Consider the following 15,730-nt stretch of genomic DNA (forward strand, 5'->3'; position numbering starts at 1 on the left):
CATTTAATCATTCTTCTCTTTATCTCCCTATTCTGGTTTCCGTTTGTGTCTGGTTGTCTGAGAGTAAAAAGGGCCCGACAGTCTGATACAACAGTGTAGAGGGAGTAGAGGGCTCAGTAGTATTTATTTGGACTGGTAATGTGTATACTTACAGAAGTCTGTTTCACTATCATTGTTCCTCACATTGTAAAAAAAGGACTTTCAGGATACTGATGAAACCGCTGGATACTATGTTTCTGAGCAGCAGGACTATTGGGATCTTCCTCAAACAAAAGGCCCAGTTGGACTCTGCTACCTATATATATTGTATATTTCTGTGTGTGTGTGTGTGTGTGTGTGTGTGTCTGTGCCTCCATGGATGAGCGTGCATGTGTGTGCTTTGAAAAAACAGTGCTGGCATGGCAGTAGATGCCACTAATGAAATACAGCTGTGTGAGACTCACCAGGGTTGCCCACACGTGACCATTTTGGGAAACTAACATAAGTATAGGCTCCAATGAGCAGACAGAAGAGCTGAGTTGGTACTACTGCAAGAGTGTGTGTGTGTGTGTGTGTGTGTGTGTGTGTGTGTGTGTGTGTGTGTGTGTGTTTGTCTCCAAGCTAATGGTGAGGATGTGGTGGTAAAATTATGTCACAGTCTGACAACTTATAAGGGGGCTATTCCAAAAAGAGTCTGGGGGCTGTAAAGCTCATCTAGCCTGCCCATGGTGCACTAGCTGAGATACACATCCATCCCTACATGTCATTATGATAGATTTCCTTTAAACCTAATCCCTCTCTAAACTGCTGGCACAACACAGAGCAGTGGCACTGAAACATTCACCCCAAAGTAATGTGCAGACACAGGGGGTATGGGATAAGGGGGCAGGGATACGAGTGGGGGCATGAGAAAAGACCAGGAGCTTGTTAAAACTCTTTGGTATTTGGTACATGCAAACACATATGTCCTACTGTCACTTGGGGGCCCTTTCACTACCACTGACTGCCTTAGTGAAGTAATAATAAATGGTTAGACTCAAAGTAGATTCAAAAGAAGGTATGACGAGAAAAACTTAATAGAATGGAGCGGGAAGACAAAAAGCACATCCAAGGCAAAAGGTATTTTAGAAAATACTGCATGATAGGTAATCACTCAAACTTTTTGATTAAGGAGCTACGTGAGATACTGGCCTATGAGGTGTTCATTTGAGAAAAGCAACAAACAAAGGGAGGTGTAAAGGTCGACTTACAGAGAAGATGGCAATAAGAATGCCAACACCACAAAGCACGGCATCACTAATGGTGTCTCCCTCTTTTCGGGGGTAGCGGATGGATTCGTCCGAACAGTAAAACCCGCGCTGGTACGGCTTTATGGTGCTAGTCTCAATGATCAGGAAAGGCAGGCTAGCTACAAAAGACACAATGAAAGAGGGAAACAAAGATAGAGAAAGACAGGAAGAGGGAGAGAAGAAACAAAGCATTTAAGCACCAGGTCAGTGACACAGACACAAACAGGAGGGAACAGGGGGAGCACAAGGAGCATGCTGGCAGCAGGGGTTCTGGGATATGGCAGAAGTTGGTGAAGCGTAAGGGTGTCATGTATCGGCAGCTTTGAGCAAAGGAGTGACAGATCTCAAAATGTATGTCTCTAGACTAATATCTTATCCACTGTTCAGAATTTATTACTGTCATCACTCCTTCACTGCCACCTCAATGAGCCTCCAGCCTCGCCCCCTGTTTCGGCCCATAGTGTTCCCCACAAGTGCTCTTTGTGCAGGGGGGACTTACGGACACCGCAGGCAGTGTCAGGCCAACAGATATGAGCACTGAGGAGGGGATGGTGCTGTTCTTGAACGGATAGTTCAGGCTGTAGTCACTGCAGTAGAAACCTCTCTGGTATGGACGAACAGAGGTACGGTGCAGGGCCAAGGTGGGCAGCATAGCTACACACACACACACACAGACACACACACACGTAGACACGCACACACACACCAACCCAAACACACACACACACATGAATGGATGTATGAACCACAACGCACACACAAACATAAACTTTATAGTTACCCCGCTTACCTGTAAACTGAGGGGAAAAAAAACACATGTCACATAACAATTTACATTAACATACAAAACCCCTGACAGGTGTGTGAGCTCTTGTTAACGTTAGACACGCTGTTTGCTCAGCAAACCAACTCCTGCTGCTCCTGTTTGAGTTTGTGACGCCAGAATATAGAGCATCATTAGCATCACTCCCTTCCGACAGATCAAATACACACTGACATTCAGAGCTACAGCTCCATTATTCGAACAAAAGAAATATGCTAACATGGGGACTGTGTCAATAACATTGTGGGGGAGTTTGGTGTTGTGGATTGCAGTGGAAGTGGGTGCCATTCCAGGAAGAGCACTGAAAATGTTGTTAAACGAAGAGTTCCACCACACACATATGCATGTTCATGCACTCTAACAAAAAAAAAATAAAACAGTAAATACATATTTCCAAAGCAAATAAATAGAAACGCAGGCATGCAAACGTTGGCAGGGATTTTAATGTTTTCCTTGAGGGATTTTAAAATGTGTGAATACCAAGAAAAACAAAACTAAGCCCACCCAACTCTGGAACATTTTTCGCATGAGAGCATGTTTGGCGTGGGTACACACAACTATAGTAGCTTTTAAAACGCTGGAGCTCAAGACACAAAGGCGTCCTGAGGACACACGCAGGCACACCGACATATACATCCAATGTAAGACTGCACAGAACGTATTCCTGCATGTGGTTCTTGAGGTTAGCTCCCATCACAGGGATTTTGACATTTGGCTAAAGGATCTAGTCATAAATGTTCCTAACCATGGCTGTTGTCTCACCAGCAAGGGGAGAAGGGGATTGTGTTATTGGTGTGTCCCACTCAACAGTTGTGTGTACATTCCTAAAAACCTCAAAACATACATATGCATGCTTGTGAGATATGATGTACTCACAGTTTTCAGGCTAATTAACATCAAGTGACATCTGCTTCCACTTGAAAGAAAGTGATTTATTTTCTAATGTGTCTTCTAGATCAGTAACTAGCCCATGTTCAAAATAATATGGCTAAATTGGACAAATTATATAGCTTTCGGCATTTTGTACTCTATTTGTATAGTATTCTATACAAAGGTGGTGGTTTTCAACCACAGAAAATTGTTATGTTAAAAACTTTTACAAAAAACAATGTTAAAAATTTTGAAGTCAAGATTAAACTTTGAAACTCAACTTTCAAGACAACAAGGCCCTAGTGCTAAATTTAACCACATTTGCTGATGAGGACCATGGTAAAATCATCTAAAGCTCCACAACGTCTACAACATTGAACTTGAGGTCAGGTTGTTTTGCCCTATTGAATGAATTCAGTCTTGAGAATGTCACTAGTTTTCTCCTCATCAGCTGAACAGAAAGCAATACTTCAAAACTCAATGTATAGCCACAAAAATGGTGTAAACAGATTTAAGCATTTCCCTGTTGGTCTGTTGTTTCCATGTAAATTATGCAGATTTCCTTTCTCCTTCTAGCGTCTCTCTCCAGTGGTTGAAAAAGGGGCAGCAGATGGGTTGGTCACTAAGGCAGACACCTGCACAAACACTGAGTACAGCACCAGGGGCTTTACAGACTGCTGGTGGGCTCACACAGGTCTGGGTCAGGCTTTGGTGTGGTGCCTGGAACCCACACAACAGGTATGGTTAACTTTGGGTGAGCCTGTTTACACAAATTACAGAAGGAAAGCCAGCCAGGATGGTAAAAATGATTTCAGAAGGATGGATTCTGCTACAGAGTTTCTCAGCTTAATGTCTCAGCCAACTTAACTTTAATGCCTTAAACACAGTACGAATCCCTATGTATTAAATCCACGCAAAAACGTGTGCTTCAGTTCTGTTGGGTAAACATTCAGCTGGGAAAACCCTTGCAGAAATTGGATCGTGCCTTTCACTTTTGCAAATCTCTGCCTCCCTTTTCCATTTTCCCCTCCTTCTCCTTCTGTCTCTTTCACCAACTCTCCACTCTGGCTTACTTGTGGAGGGGGAATTCATATGTTAATGAGGAGAAGTGAAAGGAGGTCATGGGCTTACAGACAGGGAGACACACACACACATACACTACCACTCACAAACACACACACGAACGTACACCCATGTATGCACGCAAACACACGCACACACACAAGCACATACACACACAGAAACACACATATGCAAACCAGTGCTTGAGGGCTAAACCAATGACTGAACACCATGGGAAATTCAAAAGTTGACTGAAGTTGAATGACTCAAAAGAAAAAAAGTGAGAATTTCTGAAAGCTCCACTGTCTGCACACTGCCCAGCCTTGAGATGCCGAACTGTTTTGTGCTGCTAACCCCCCCCCAATGCCATCTACTGAAAACAGCCTGGTATGTGGGAATTCTCCTCATACCACAACCAGTCTATGAACCTCTCATTGCAAAATTTAATACACTAACTCTACGGTCCATCTCAGCTTCACTGGCATACAGCAGTTTGAAGAAATATGACCTCTTTAATGGCACTGATATAAAAAGAATGTGACCTTCACAGGGCCTGCTGACCCAGAGAGAGTGGAAGAGAAGGATGGGGAGTGTCAGCAGAGGGAGGGATGAAAACAAAAATGGGAGAAAAAGAAAGAGGTGGGCCGGGCTGTCGGCAAATGCTTGTGGTGAGTTAGTGAATTAAAAAACAACTATTTTACAACCTTTGTCATGAGGTCAGTATATTCAGTAACGTCTGAGACGCTCAAATCCTGACTAAGGAAGACAAATTATTACTATTACTTTCTACCTTACTACTATTAGTGACACAGAGAAAACTACATGTACAATTTGTGCAGTTGAAAGCAATATTTTGAGTTAAGAGCTAATGAGCCTTACGTGCAATAAAGCCACTGCCTTTAAACGTCACAAACAGGCGCCGAAAAGCTCCACAATGGTAAGAAAGAGAAAGGGGGGGCCAGAAAATATGACCAAGGCAGGAAAAAAATACACATATCCTTAGTGGGTGGCTTGGTGAGTTTGGGAACAGTTCTATTTGTCTTATCAGATCCTGTCATGCATTTCTCTCTTTCAGGCTACAAGGAGAACCACTGGAGACCACTAAAGACTACGTTCCTCACGTCAGATAGAGAAGGAGAAGCATTTCTCTGGCTGGTTGAATCAGTGTTTATATGCAGAGGTCGCTGTAAGGCCTTTGTGTGTGTGTGTGTGTGTGTGTGTGTGCGTGCGTGTGCACTTACTTCCCATCTGTAAATCTACTCACGTTTTCATGCTCTACTGCCTGTTAGAAATCTCCACACAAATGTAGGTGTGTGTGCACACATGCTTGTGTACTTTATGTGTAGTCATTCATTTTGGTGTGACAGAGAGATTACCCAGCCGGCGCCCGTTTGATTGGCTTTAGAGTTAAATTTGGTATAGCAAATGAGCAATTAGATTAGCAGGACTAATAGGACTAACAGGCCTTTCACACAGGCATATCAGACACCATCAGGTATCCCAAGAATGCAAGTGATTGGATTTTTTTTAACCTTTTATTTTTTTTTGTTTCTCTTGGTGATGATGGTGACATTTGCTCTCACCTGGCTGCTGTTCGCAGGAGTTGGACGATATTTTTTCTCAGCTTTCCCCTGCAGTATACCATGGCAATGCTTGAATCAGTTGAGCTCAGCAGGGGGCGCATGTCTCACTCACAATCCACTTAACATTTCCAAAGCACTCTACGCTGTTTGAACTTGTTAGGATTTGAATCTTAGTGTATTTCAACAGTGGTCATTATTATCCAGCCCAAAGATACTCAGTTCTGCAGGGTAAGAATGCAGGGGCAAGGCCAGGAATACATTTTTGGGTGGCTGGGGGGGTCCAAGGTAGATCTATATAATAATACGAATTTACAAACAGGAAAGATTGGCTTGCCCCTTACAATAATTTGGCCTATGTAGCCTTATTAACAGCACTCTACAACACCAGGTTTGCCTTTTTTTTATTTTGAAAATATCCAGGTCCTTATCTAAAGTCACTGTGACATCTCTGTGCTCAGAAAGCAGGGTCATTCTATGCAAACAACTTTCAGACATATTCAGATATTGTGTTCTATCAAATGAAAACATCTTGGCTACCACGATCTCAGTAAATCCATGACTACATATATTATTGCATTTATGAGGCAAAAACGATAATTTCAAACACTAGAAACAAATAGCTTGATTCTACAGATTCCTGACATTTTACTTTTACTAAAAATAAAAATATTGTATCACAAACATTATTTCCATGCACATCACTGGTGCAGAAAATCATGTACGTTTATAAATCAACTGTAAATTAATGAAGGTGTTGAGGCTGCTAGTACAGGGCACAATGATGCACATATCCATCGTGTTGGTTTGAGACTGCAACAGATATAAGTTAAGGGGAAGAAGAGCTATATTCTTGATTGTCAGACAGTGAGACTGTGCCTGAAAGCTGCGATCTTCAAGACAACACTGTCAAGGTGAACTTGAAATCCATGCCCTTGGCTCTGCCACTGTAAGGATGTTCTGTTATTTTCTCTGATCGTAAGAGGTTGTTGTACTTGAGGTTGCACTTGACAGAACAGGAAACAATAGCTATTCTTATGCCAGCTAAAGCTCTGCATTACTTATAAAGTTAATTCCCCTTGACATTGCATGCATGGCAATCCTTAAAGAGGAACACCTGTGTGTCTGCTGAAACTAGTGGTAAGCTCCCATTTCTCCCACTCTCATGACCGTCAGCACCCTATTGACATTTTAATGGGCTTTCATGCTTTCCAGGGGCAGGACCAGGGCGATATCGTGAATATAGTGAGCAAGCCAAAGTGTCAGCAGTGAGCGTGGGAGGTGAATGGCAGGCGGGGCAGGCCAGAGGAAAAAGTATTGTGGGATAGTCTAATGAAGGATTTCCTCCTCCTGTCTCTCAAACACACCATGTCACCCTTCCTGAGAGGGAGTGCGGCACAGAGAGAGACAGGACGATTCAGAGGAAGCTTAGAGGGCGGACACTGAGGAGGGGGCCCTGACTCTGTAGACTGGACAGTCAATCAATCAAACTTTGTCTTCTCTACTTCTCTTTTCAGCTGTTCAGCCCAGCCAAGAGTGAGGCTATATGTCAACTTTCGATGTGTCCAAACCACATGGAACCCAAAATTTTGCATTTCTGAACACTGGCATAGAAAATCTAACTACATTTTTAACTCAGAATTTTAGACTTAAATTAAATTTTTATCACATCACCTTTTCAGGGACTTACTAAACAAAATATTTGATTTTGCTGACATGTTATAGACTAAATAAAAACTATTTGTAACACAAAGTATGCCCACTACAATTGAGAACGCTCTTTAAATACTTTTATCATTCAGATTGTTGCAACCTGCAACACAACCTGATTTGACACAGTAAAGTGAAAAACATAGATATTGTGTGGTGCTTCTTTGAAATATGGGTGACACTGTGTCCGTGGAGAAAGACAAAAAAAAGCATGTGTTTGCTCAATTACTTGCAACAGCTAGACCCCTTCGTCCAATAATTTGGGTAAATGTCCTTTTTAGCAACATAGGGCAACTTTAGCCTGTGCGTGTGTGCACTCTCATGGGGATGTATGTGTGTTTGTGTGACAAAGATTAGTGTTGTGTGTAAACAGTGTGTGTGTGCGTGGTATGAACAAAGGCTCAGGGAGAATAAGTGGCTCAGTGCCAGTTCCACTTTTTTGTGGACATTGTTCTGCCAAAATAGAGAAGGCAGGTTCAGGTTTCTATGGCAACATTGTATATATGGTGTGTGTTAATAAGTCAAACATTAAGGATCTATATCAACAGTAACTAAAAATAGCCTTAATGCTCACCCTTGTGTCAATATACACTGCAAATATTTCTGGACGTGTATAACAGACGCACTCAAATATTTTACTAAAACACTGATGTGACCTCTACTTTACGACCTGTCATGTAAATGCCCTGGATGTTATGAACTTTGCCACACCACACAGAGCCGTAACTTTATCTTTAGGTCATTAAAGCCAGGAGCATGGGTATTTGGAAAGAGACTGCATAGATTAGCTGAGAAGCTGGGAGTAGCTACAGGGCTGGAGACAAAAGTCAAATGTGAGAGATGTAAAACAGCTCAAGGATTATACTTACATACAGTTGCACTCACACAAGATTATTTAACCACCAATAAAATTAGGTTTATTGCTAAAATTGACACATTTTTACGAACGTTCAGCAGTCTACTCAGTTTGCAATGAGTAAATCAAACAAGAACAATTTAAATAGTCCAACACAACTAATGTTACAAGTGGTTTCTCCAAATTCAGCACAAAATGCAAATGATTAATGATTACTGCAGTCTCAATTGTTTAACCCACTAAATGGAATCTCATTTTCAGAGCACACATTTGCAAGTCAGGTTTTGTTTCAACTAAGCAAGGGCTTCAGTAGTTGAACCTGGTGTGGTTGAGAACACATCAAATACCATCAAATGGCTCAGGGTTTGTTGAGTGCCATGTTTACTGCATGTTAGAAATATGGCATGGCATAGGACTCAAAAGAATTGTTGAAAAAAAAAAAAAGAGGCTATGAAAGCGAACAACTGGATATTTGAGGAGGCAGGTGGAAAACAGGCTCCAATACGGTCAAAGACATATAAATGAGCCACAGAAGTTTTAGGATTGTGTTATGTGAAGCAATGAAACAAATCTGTATTTTTTTTGGGCCTATAGATCAACTCTATGTCTGGGTGGCATGATGGATTCATTCAAGTATCAGGGATCCAAGGAGAAAACTTTATGCCATCATTGAGGAAGCTGCAGCTTGGAAGTCACTGGACATTCCAACAGAACAATGATCCCAAGCCTACCCCACCAAGTCCACTACTCTTGGTTATAGAAGAAGTCCTGTAAGACACTACAGTGACCATTACAGTCACCTGACTTAAACCCGATGGAAAATCTCTGGTGGGATTTGACGAAGGCTGTTGCAGCACACAAACCCAAGAAGATTAGTGAACTAGAGGCCACTGCCCCTGAGGAATAGGCTAAATTTCTTCGGGAACGCTGCCAGAACTGGTGTCTGGCTATGATTAACGTTTGCAGCAGGTCATAACTGCAAAAAGTGCTCCACTGAGTGCTGAAGACACTTGTCATGAAGGGGTTGAAAAATGTTGAGACTGCAGTAGTCATTACATGTTGCTTTTTGTATTGACGTTGGAGGAGCCACTTGGGATATTAATTGTCATTAATTATTCTTATTTGATTTGTTCATTACAAACAACTGAAAGTACATTTTGCAAATATATTTAATTTACAATGGGGGTGAACAATTTTTAATGCAACTGTACAAGAGCAGGGCACAAATGCCATTGTAACATTCTCTATTGTATCTGTGAGAGTGTGTGCACGTGTGGTTATGTGGGTGTTGAACTCAACTACTGTGGTTCCACTGGCAACTTAAGTAAAACCTTTCTCTAACATTGTTAAGTTGTTGACCTCAAAGTGCTTTAAAAACTCACAATCCAAATAAACGTGGCTCCAAAAAAACCACCCAGGCTGTGTCCCTCACATACATTTATAAACATGCACACATGTACACTGATACAAATATTTGGCCCCCGATATTGGTTCTTTGTCAACAGGCAAGCTGCTGATGTGTCTCACGCATGTACAAAGCTTGCAAATACACATACACACGTGCATACAGGAGTGGCTGAGGTCAGCAGAGTGGTGCGCAGAGTGAATCCCTGTCCTTTTTCCTCCCACTGTGCGAATGCTGCAGTGACCGGGGGGCCGCTGGCTGAAACAAGTGCTTACACAGAGAGATTTTATTCACAGGAATAAATGCCCTTTACACACACACACACACACACACACACACACACACACATCTGTTGGGACATTCTCTCAGGGACTTTTACCAGCAGGCACCAGGGAAGCCAGCCTCTCAGAGCTGCTGTGACAGTGCAATGCTGCAGTTGGATTCGACACTATTTTGTGGGAAATCAAGTCTGATCCACAATAATATGCAAAGGAAGCAAGAGGATATTCATAACGTGTTTTTTTAAAAGATCAGTTACTTATCAGGACAATCCAAATGCTTGGCTCCACTGTCAGTTGTAAGAGGAAGATGAATGCACAGCTGCAGGGAAACTTGAGCACTGCCAACGGCCAGATCAGGCTATCAGCCTATGTCTCTGGTTGGTTAGATGGCTGACTGGGTGTTTCCCTGTTGTTGCCATAATGGCATTATTATCCCTTGAGACAAAACCCTAGCTGCAGAGAAGAAAGCTTTGAGGTGTTTGAAACTTGACGCCTGTGTCTGGATAATGCTCTCCTCAACTTTACTCACTGCTTTCATCATTGTCTATCACCCCTTCCCCTCACCTTTTCCTTTTATGTCCTTTAAACCTCACCTGTGCTCACACCACAGTTTATCTAAAGACAATAGGTGTTAAACTGGAGCTACAGTGTGAAGTATCGACCTGATGTTCTATAGTATTGCAGGGAGCTTCTTCATGCAGACCTCTTCTTTGTATGTAAAAACGATAGTGCTCAGTAGCTGGAGCACAGATAAGTCCGTGCCAATAAAGATGCTGAGCTGATTACTACACAGCGCTGGCCACAGCTGAGCAGATAAACACACACAGTTCACAATCTAGTCAACAATACAGCTAGAAGTAGCTATAGCAATAAACCGCTGACAGATAATCAAGTGGAGGGTCTCCGCACATTCTGTCTCTCTCTCTGCATTTCATCCTCCTTCTGTCTGGCAATGGCCTATTGGTCCTCGTTAGCAGTACAAAGAGTGCTGAGATGCATCAAAAAGGGTATTGTTCCCAGTGAAACTCTGAAATCTCCCAGACCCCCAACCCCCCACACTGGATGCGCACAGCATATCCACACACACACACACGCACACACACACACGCACACACACACACACACACACACTCGTGCAAAGGATTGCTGTTGGCAATATATTAAGAGAAAGTGACAGACAGAGGGGTCTGTGTAACAGCAGGAAGAGGCCTGAGCAGGGACAACGTGGTGGAGCACAGAGATGTAATGAGGCCCCCAGCTCTCAGCTTGGTGGATTTGATGAAGCACTGCTGTATCAGATCATCTGCTCCTGCTGCTCTCGAAGCACTGCTGTTGTTGTTTTTTTAACTCCATGCCCACACATAGAATTCCACAGAATATTCAATTACAACACTTTGAGAAAACTCAAACACATGTTCATGCAAGAATGACTGTTAACAAAAGTTTATGGTAGGGTCCTGCCCAGTAATCCAAACGATCTAAATAAGCAGGTTGAGGCTGTTTACCTAGTAGGGATAATCATAGATGAGGGCATATATAGAGAGAGAGTAGATATGCAGGCTTTACTGCACTATTGCTGTCAAAGTGTAATCTACAAGAAGGTGTTTCTGAGTTGTTTGTTGTTTTATTGTGCAATTTAGCTGTTTGACAGGATGCAGAAGGTGAACAAAAGGTGATGATAAGTTTGTCTGGTTTCTGTATCAGCACAAAGAGACCGAGTCACATCAATTAATGTGATGCCTTCAGCTTGCCCACGGGGACCACATGGGACACACACACATACAAATCGAGACACACATGCCTCGCAAACGCTTACCAACACACAAACATGCATTGCAGACATAAGCAAACACACACACACAGAGCTTTCACTCTTTCAGGCCATAGAATCCATCTAATGACAACTCTTGACTGCTCCATCTCCCTCATAAACCCCAAGAGACACATCAGCACACACTCATGCCCACACAGCTCTAATCACAGCTCTGCACAGACGTGAACCCAGCGGTTTGTCATTTAACTCTTGCACCAGCAAAACCAGCCACATGTCACAATGACAGGTTGAAAAAGTTACACAAGTCTGGCCACAATACTGCCACTTTGCTGCACAAAAAATACAAAAATATACAGTCGTCTTTGCAAAAATGCACCCTAAAAAGAATTACATAATTTTTAGAGAGGTGATAGCCCTATGGTCAGTTCTACTGTCATGAATGTCTGCTGATCTTACTACATAATACAATGATGCTAATGTGCCCAAGGTCACTCCTCTCCCTCTAAAGAGCTCTAACCACGCCTTGTCCTGCAGCCACAACATAAACACACATCACAACCAAGCCCTTACAGACAGACATTATTCATAGCAGGGCTCCAGGGCTACTGTCTGTCTCCTAGTGCAGATCCAACACTCTTTACAAGCAAAAGGAGCTTCTAGTGTTGTGATGTAATAACTAGGTATTAACATGGACACTGATTGATGCTACATATTGTTTGTACATGTCGTATGAATGTGTGCATCAAGCCCCCTGACCTTTGACTTCATCTGCCAAAAAGCAGAAGAGACTAACAACTAGCCTCAGCCACAAAAAAAACTTATGTTATCATGTTTAAGTTTATTGCTATTCCATGCTATTCCTCTACACTGATCAAAAAACAGTTAAGAAGAGGGAAGACTTGCTTGTGAAGAGGCAGAGAGGGACCTGGAAGGGAAGTAAGGGGGGAAAGAATGGAAATGGGCTGCGGAGTCAAAAAAAGTGGACAGGATTTCATTTCATAACCACACCTACCTCTGACCGACACTACCTTTCCGTTTCCCACCCTTTCCTGCACTTCACTACAAACACACACACACTCCATGCCCCCTGGTTCACTTACTCCCAAAACTGCACCAGATGTCACATCAAGAGTCTTTGGCCTCAGTGCTGCAACCAGATGAAGAATTTGAGAAATTCTGGAAAATATTTGTAGAGCGGCTCAGGATTGAAGTGGCTGAGGCCTGGAGAAGTAGAGGTTAAACCTCTCGAGCTTTAATGAGGGACTGAGTAGCCGACTGCTGTAATGTTATAGCAGCTAATGGGGAGGCTGGAGTTGGGTAGAGACATGTAGGGTTAATGCGTAAGGGCTGGTTATGAAATTTACTCTCCAGGTCCAAAAGGTTGAACTCCTCTCAGCTGTTAAGAGCAATCTTTCTCTTGGTCTCTTTCAGAAAGTCATGTCACTAAACACCTGAGTGTACCAGGACATACAACAGGAACTAGAGGTAGGAAAAGGCTGGAAGAAGGGTGGCTGGTCACTATACAGAGGTTGTCAGACTTTTAAAATAAACTTACAAGACTGAAAGTCAACAGAGCCAGCCTTGTACAATCCATGTTTAAATTCAGTAAAAGGCCTCTGCAGCTCGCACTTTGAATGGCTTCCAAACCCTTACAGACACTACTGTAAGCGCACAAGCAAACACACAATTCATAATCCCCTATTGCATTGTGTAAAACTTAATCAGGGTTTAGGAGAGGCTACTTTTAGAGGTATGGTTTCCTGCGAGCTCAAGTGGGTGTCTCTTCAGAAAGTGTTTTCACAATACACATCAATTTTAAACCGGATGATAGCAGGCTATCAGAGAGTGTGCAGCCATGTTCATGAGCACATAAAGGACAGAGAAAAAGAAGAGAATATTTTCCACAGTCTGCAGTGGAGTTTGTGTGTTGATAGTGAGTGTTGTGAGTGTGTGCTCTTTATATAGAGTGGCTAAATAAAAAAGAGTGGAACCCGAGCCAAAGTAGAATCAGCTTCTGATACTTGAGTGGATATACTATAACACACATACGTCTGTGTATGTGTGTGTTCATGCGTGTGTGTTTGAGTGTTTTCCTCACCATTCTGATGTCGAGTGTTTATGCATCATTAGCTTTGATTAAAAAGATTTTTTTTTTAATTTAAACACGTGTGTTCTCATTTGTGTGATTACAGATGGCCCCAGATGTTCTTTATACTAACAGAATCATTAGCTGTTCCTGAGGCATGATGACCATAGGGTAACCTATTCAAAGCTGTCACATACAAAATGTGTATGTGCACCACCAGCTGGTAGATAGAAACTAATTAAACATAATGTAATATTTATGCATTAGCGGTAGCTGTGTAGAGTACATTACCTCTTTTAGACAAACGCACACAGAACAAAGCCCATTCAAGATCATGCATTCTTCTGAGCCCTCTGCACACCCACATTCCACGTCCTCATTCAGGACCCCCTGATAACCCCTTTTTTTCCTTGTCTGTCTCTTTCCTTGTTTCAACCTCCCCTTGTCCTGTCACCCGCGAAACCCCCAAAACCATTAAAGTGGGCCAACCAATCCCAACTCTGCAGCCAGATTGCATTTAGCATGACAATGGGGAATCTATGGGACCATTTGTGTTTCTATGTGTATTTGTGTGTCCACATGTACAGAGTGTGTGTGTGTCTGTGTTTCCTCACACATGTATGTGTGTCATTACATGGTAAAGAAGAGTTTATAGTAGAGCTTTAACTAGTGAAGGAAGTTGTTTTGTGCAGGAAATTCATTCCACATGTGCTCAAAGCTCATCTACATTTATATGAGTGCAAATGAAACGTTGTATCTCTGTCAGGTTCTTTAATGAGCAAACCAATACAGCCCACTGAAAAACGTGTGTGTCTGTCAGGCAGATCTGCTTCTACAACATGACGATTCAACAGAATGTGGAGTTAATCTGCACCATTTGTAACATTCTGGGTAATTAAATCCTGCTCCAGTGTCACAATGTTGCATATTTCATTCCTAAAAACGAAACTTCAGTTTCTTCATTTGGAGCTGTTGTTTTGACTCCCACCTGCTCCTGTAATGCCCAGGCAGCCACGGGTCCCACTTTTCCATCTCTCTCTGTTAGGTTGGAGAGGCATTCCCCTGCCACCAACACATTCTTAAGCAATTATTCCACGCATTCCCTTTACACAGAGAGAAAGAGGGCTAGAGAGCCAGAGCTATAGAAAGGGAGAGTAATTTCAAGTGATCGGGGGCTGCTGGCCAGGGATTTGCAGGGTTCTGGGAGAGAAAGTGTAGAAGTTAAGCACAACTCACATAATCCTTTGCTAAAAGAGAGAGAGGAGAAACTGAGAGTGAATAGATGGGGGGAATTGAGCTAGTGACTGGACTGGGCTACAGTCAAAAGCAAACCTATCGAAGCAAAGCACAAATAAACACAGTACACGGAATCTGGAAGCGAAGCTTTCAGAATAACAACAACCAACACACAAAACACTCTTCATCACACACAAGCAAATCAGAGCAGTAAAGGATGCTGGGCATCATCACAGCTTCAGCAACAGTTCCTTCAGCTATGAATCAATACCTTCATTAGACTTTTTATTTCAGTCGCATTGTATGTCTATGTGAGGACAGCTCTAGATGGAATGGCACCTCTGGGGGTTAAGGGTCAGATGAGCTATGTTATGGGGGCACAGGAGGCTTGTCACAGGCTTTAAAGGGCAATAACAGGGCAAGTTACAAAACTTCCAAAGGCAGGTTGGCAGGCAAGCATCCACTGATAGGTCCCAAACATGCTCTGTGAACTCCATGACCGATGTATTAAATTATGATAACATTTCTAATTCTCTATTTGCAAATGAATGTATTGTACATTTCTGAATGTGTACACATTTCAGCACTTTTTGGTTTGTTCGTTTTGTTTGTTTGTGGGGTCAGAATGGCAACTTTTCAAAGTGTAAACAAGGCAGCTTTATAACAAAGTCAAAGTCTGATGTGTTGAGTGTTGTCAGTGCTAGTTCCGCGCTTCCACAGCATGTGGTGCGTGTTGGAACTGGATGATAACGGGATGCTGAAGATTCAGTTGTCTTGTG

The 15,730-nt window shown here is 42.5% G+C and overlaps 1 protein-coding gene across 2 annotated transcripts in view; it reads right to left on the bottom strand.

Annotated features, from left to right (window-relative positions):
• The window catches only part of plpp3 (phospholipid phosphatase 3), a 28,774-nt gene that overhangs the window by 12,364 nt on the left and 680 nt on the right, over positions 1–15,730 (bottom strand). Inside the window, exon 2 of one of the 2 annotated variants that reach the window (XM_067514630.1) lies at positions 1,230–1,387. In XM_067514630.1, coding sequence (XP_067370731.1) covers positions 1,230–1,387 — 158 coding nt within the window. Of the gene's footprint in view, positions 1–1,229; positions 1,388–1,767; positions 1,923–15,730 lie in introns of both variants that reach the window. The other variant, XM_067514631.1, reaches the window with a different exon arrangement.

This window comes from Channa argus, chromosome 8 (genome assembly GCF_033026475.1).
Source record: "Channa argus isolate prfri chromosome 8, Channa argus male v1.0, whole genome shotgun sequence".
NCBI lineage: Eukaryota > Metazoa > Chordata > Actinopteri > Anabantiformes > Channidae > Channa > Channa argus.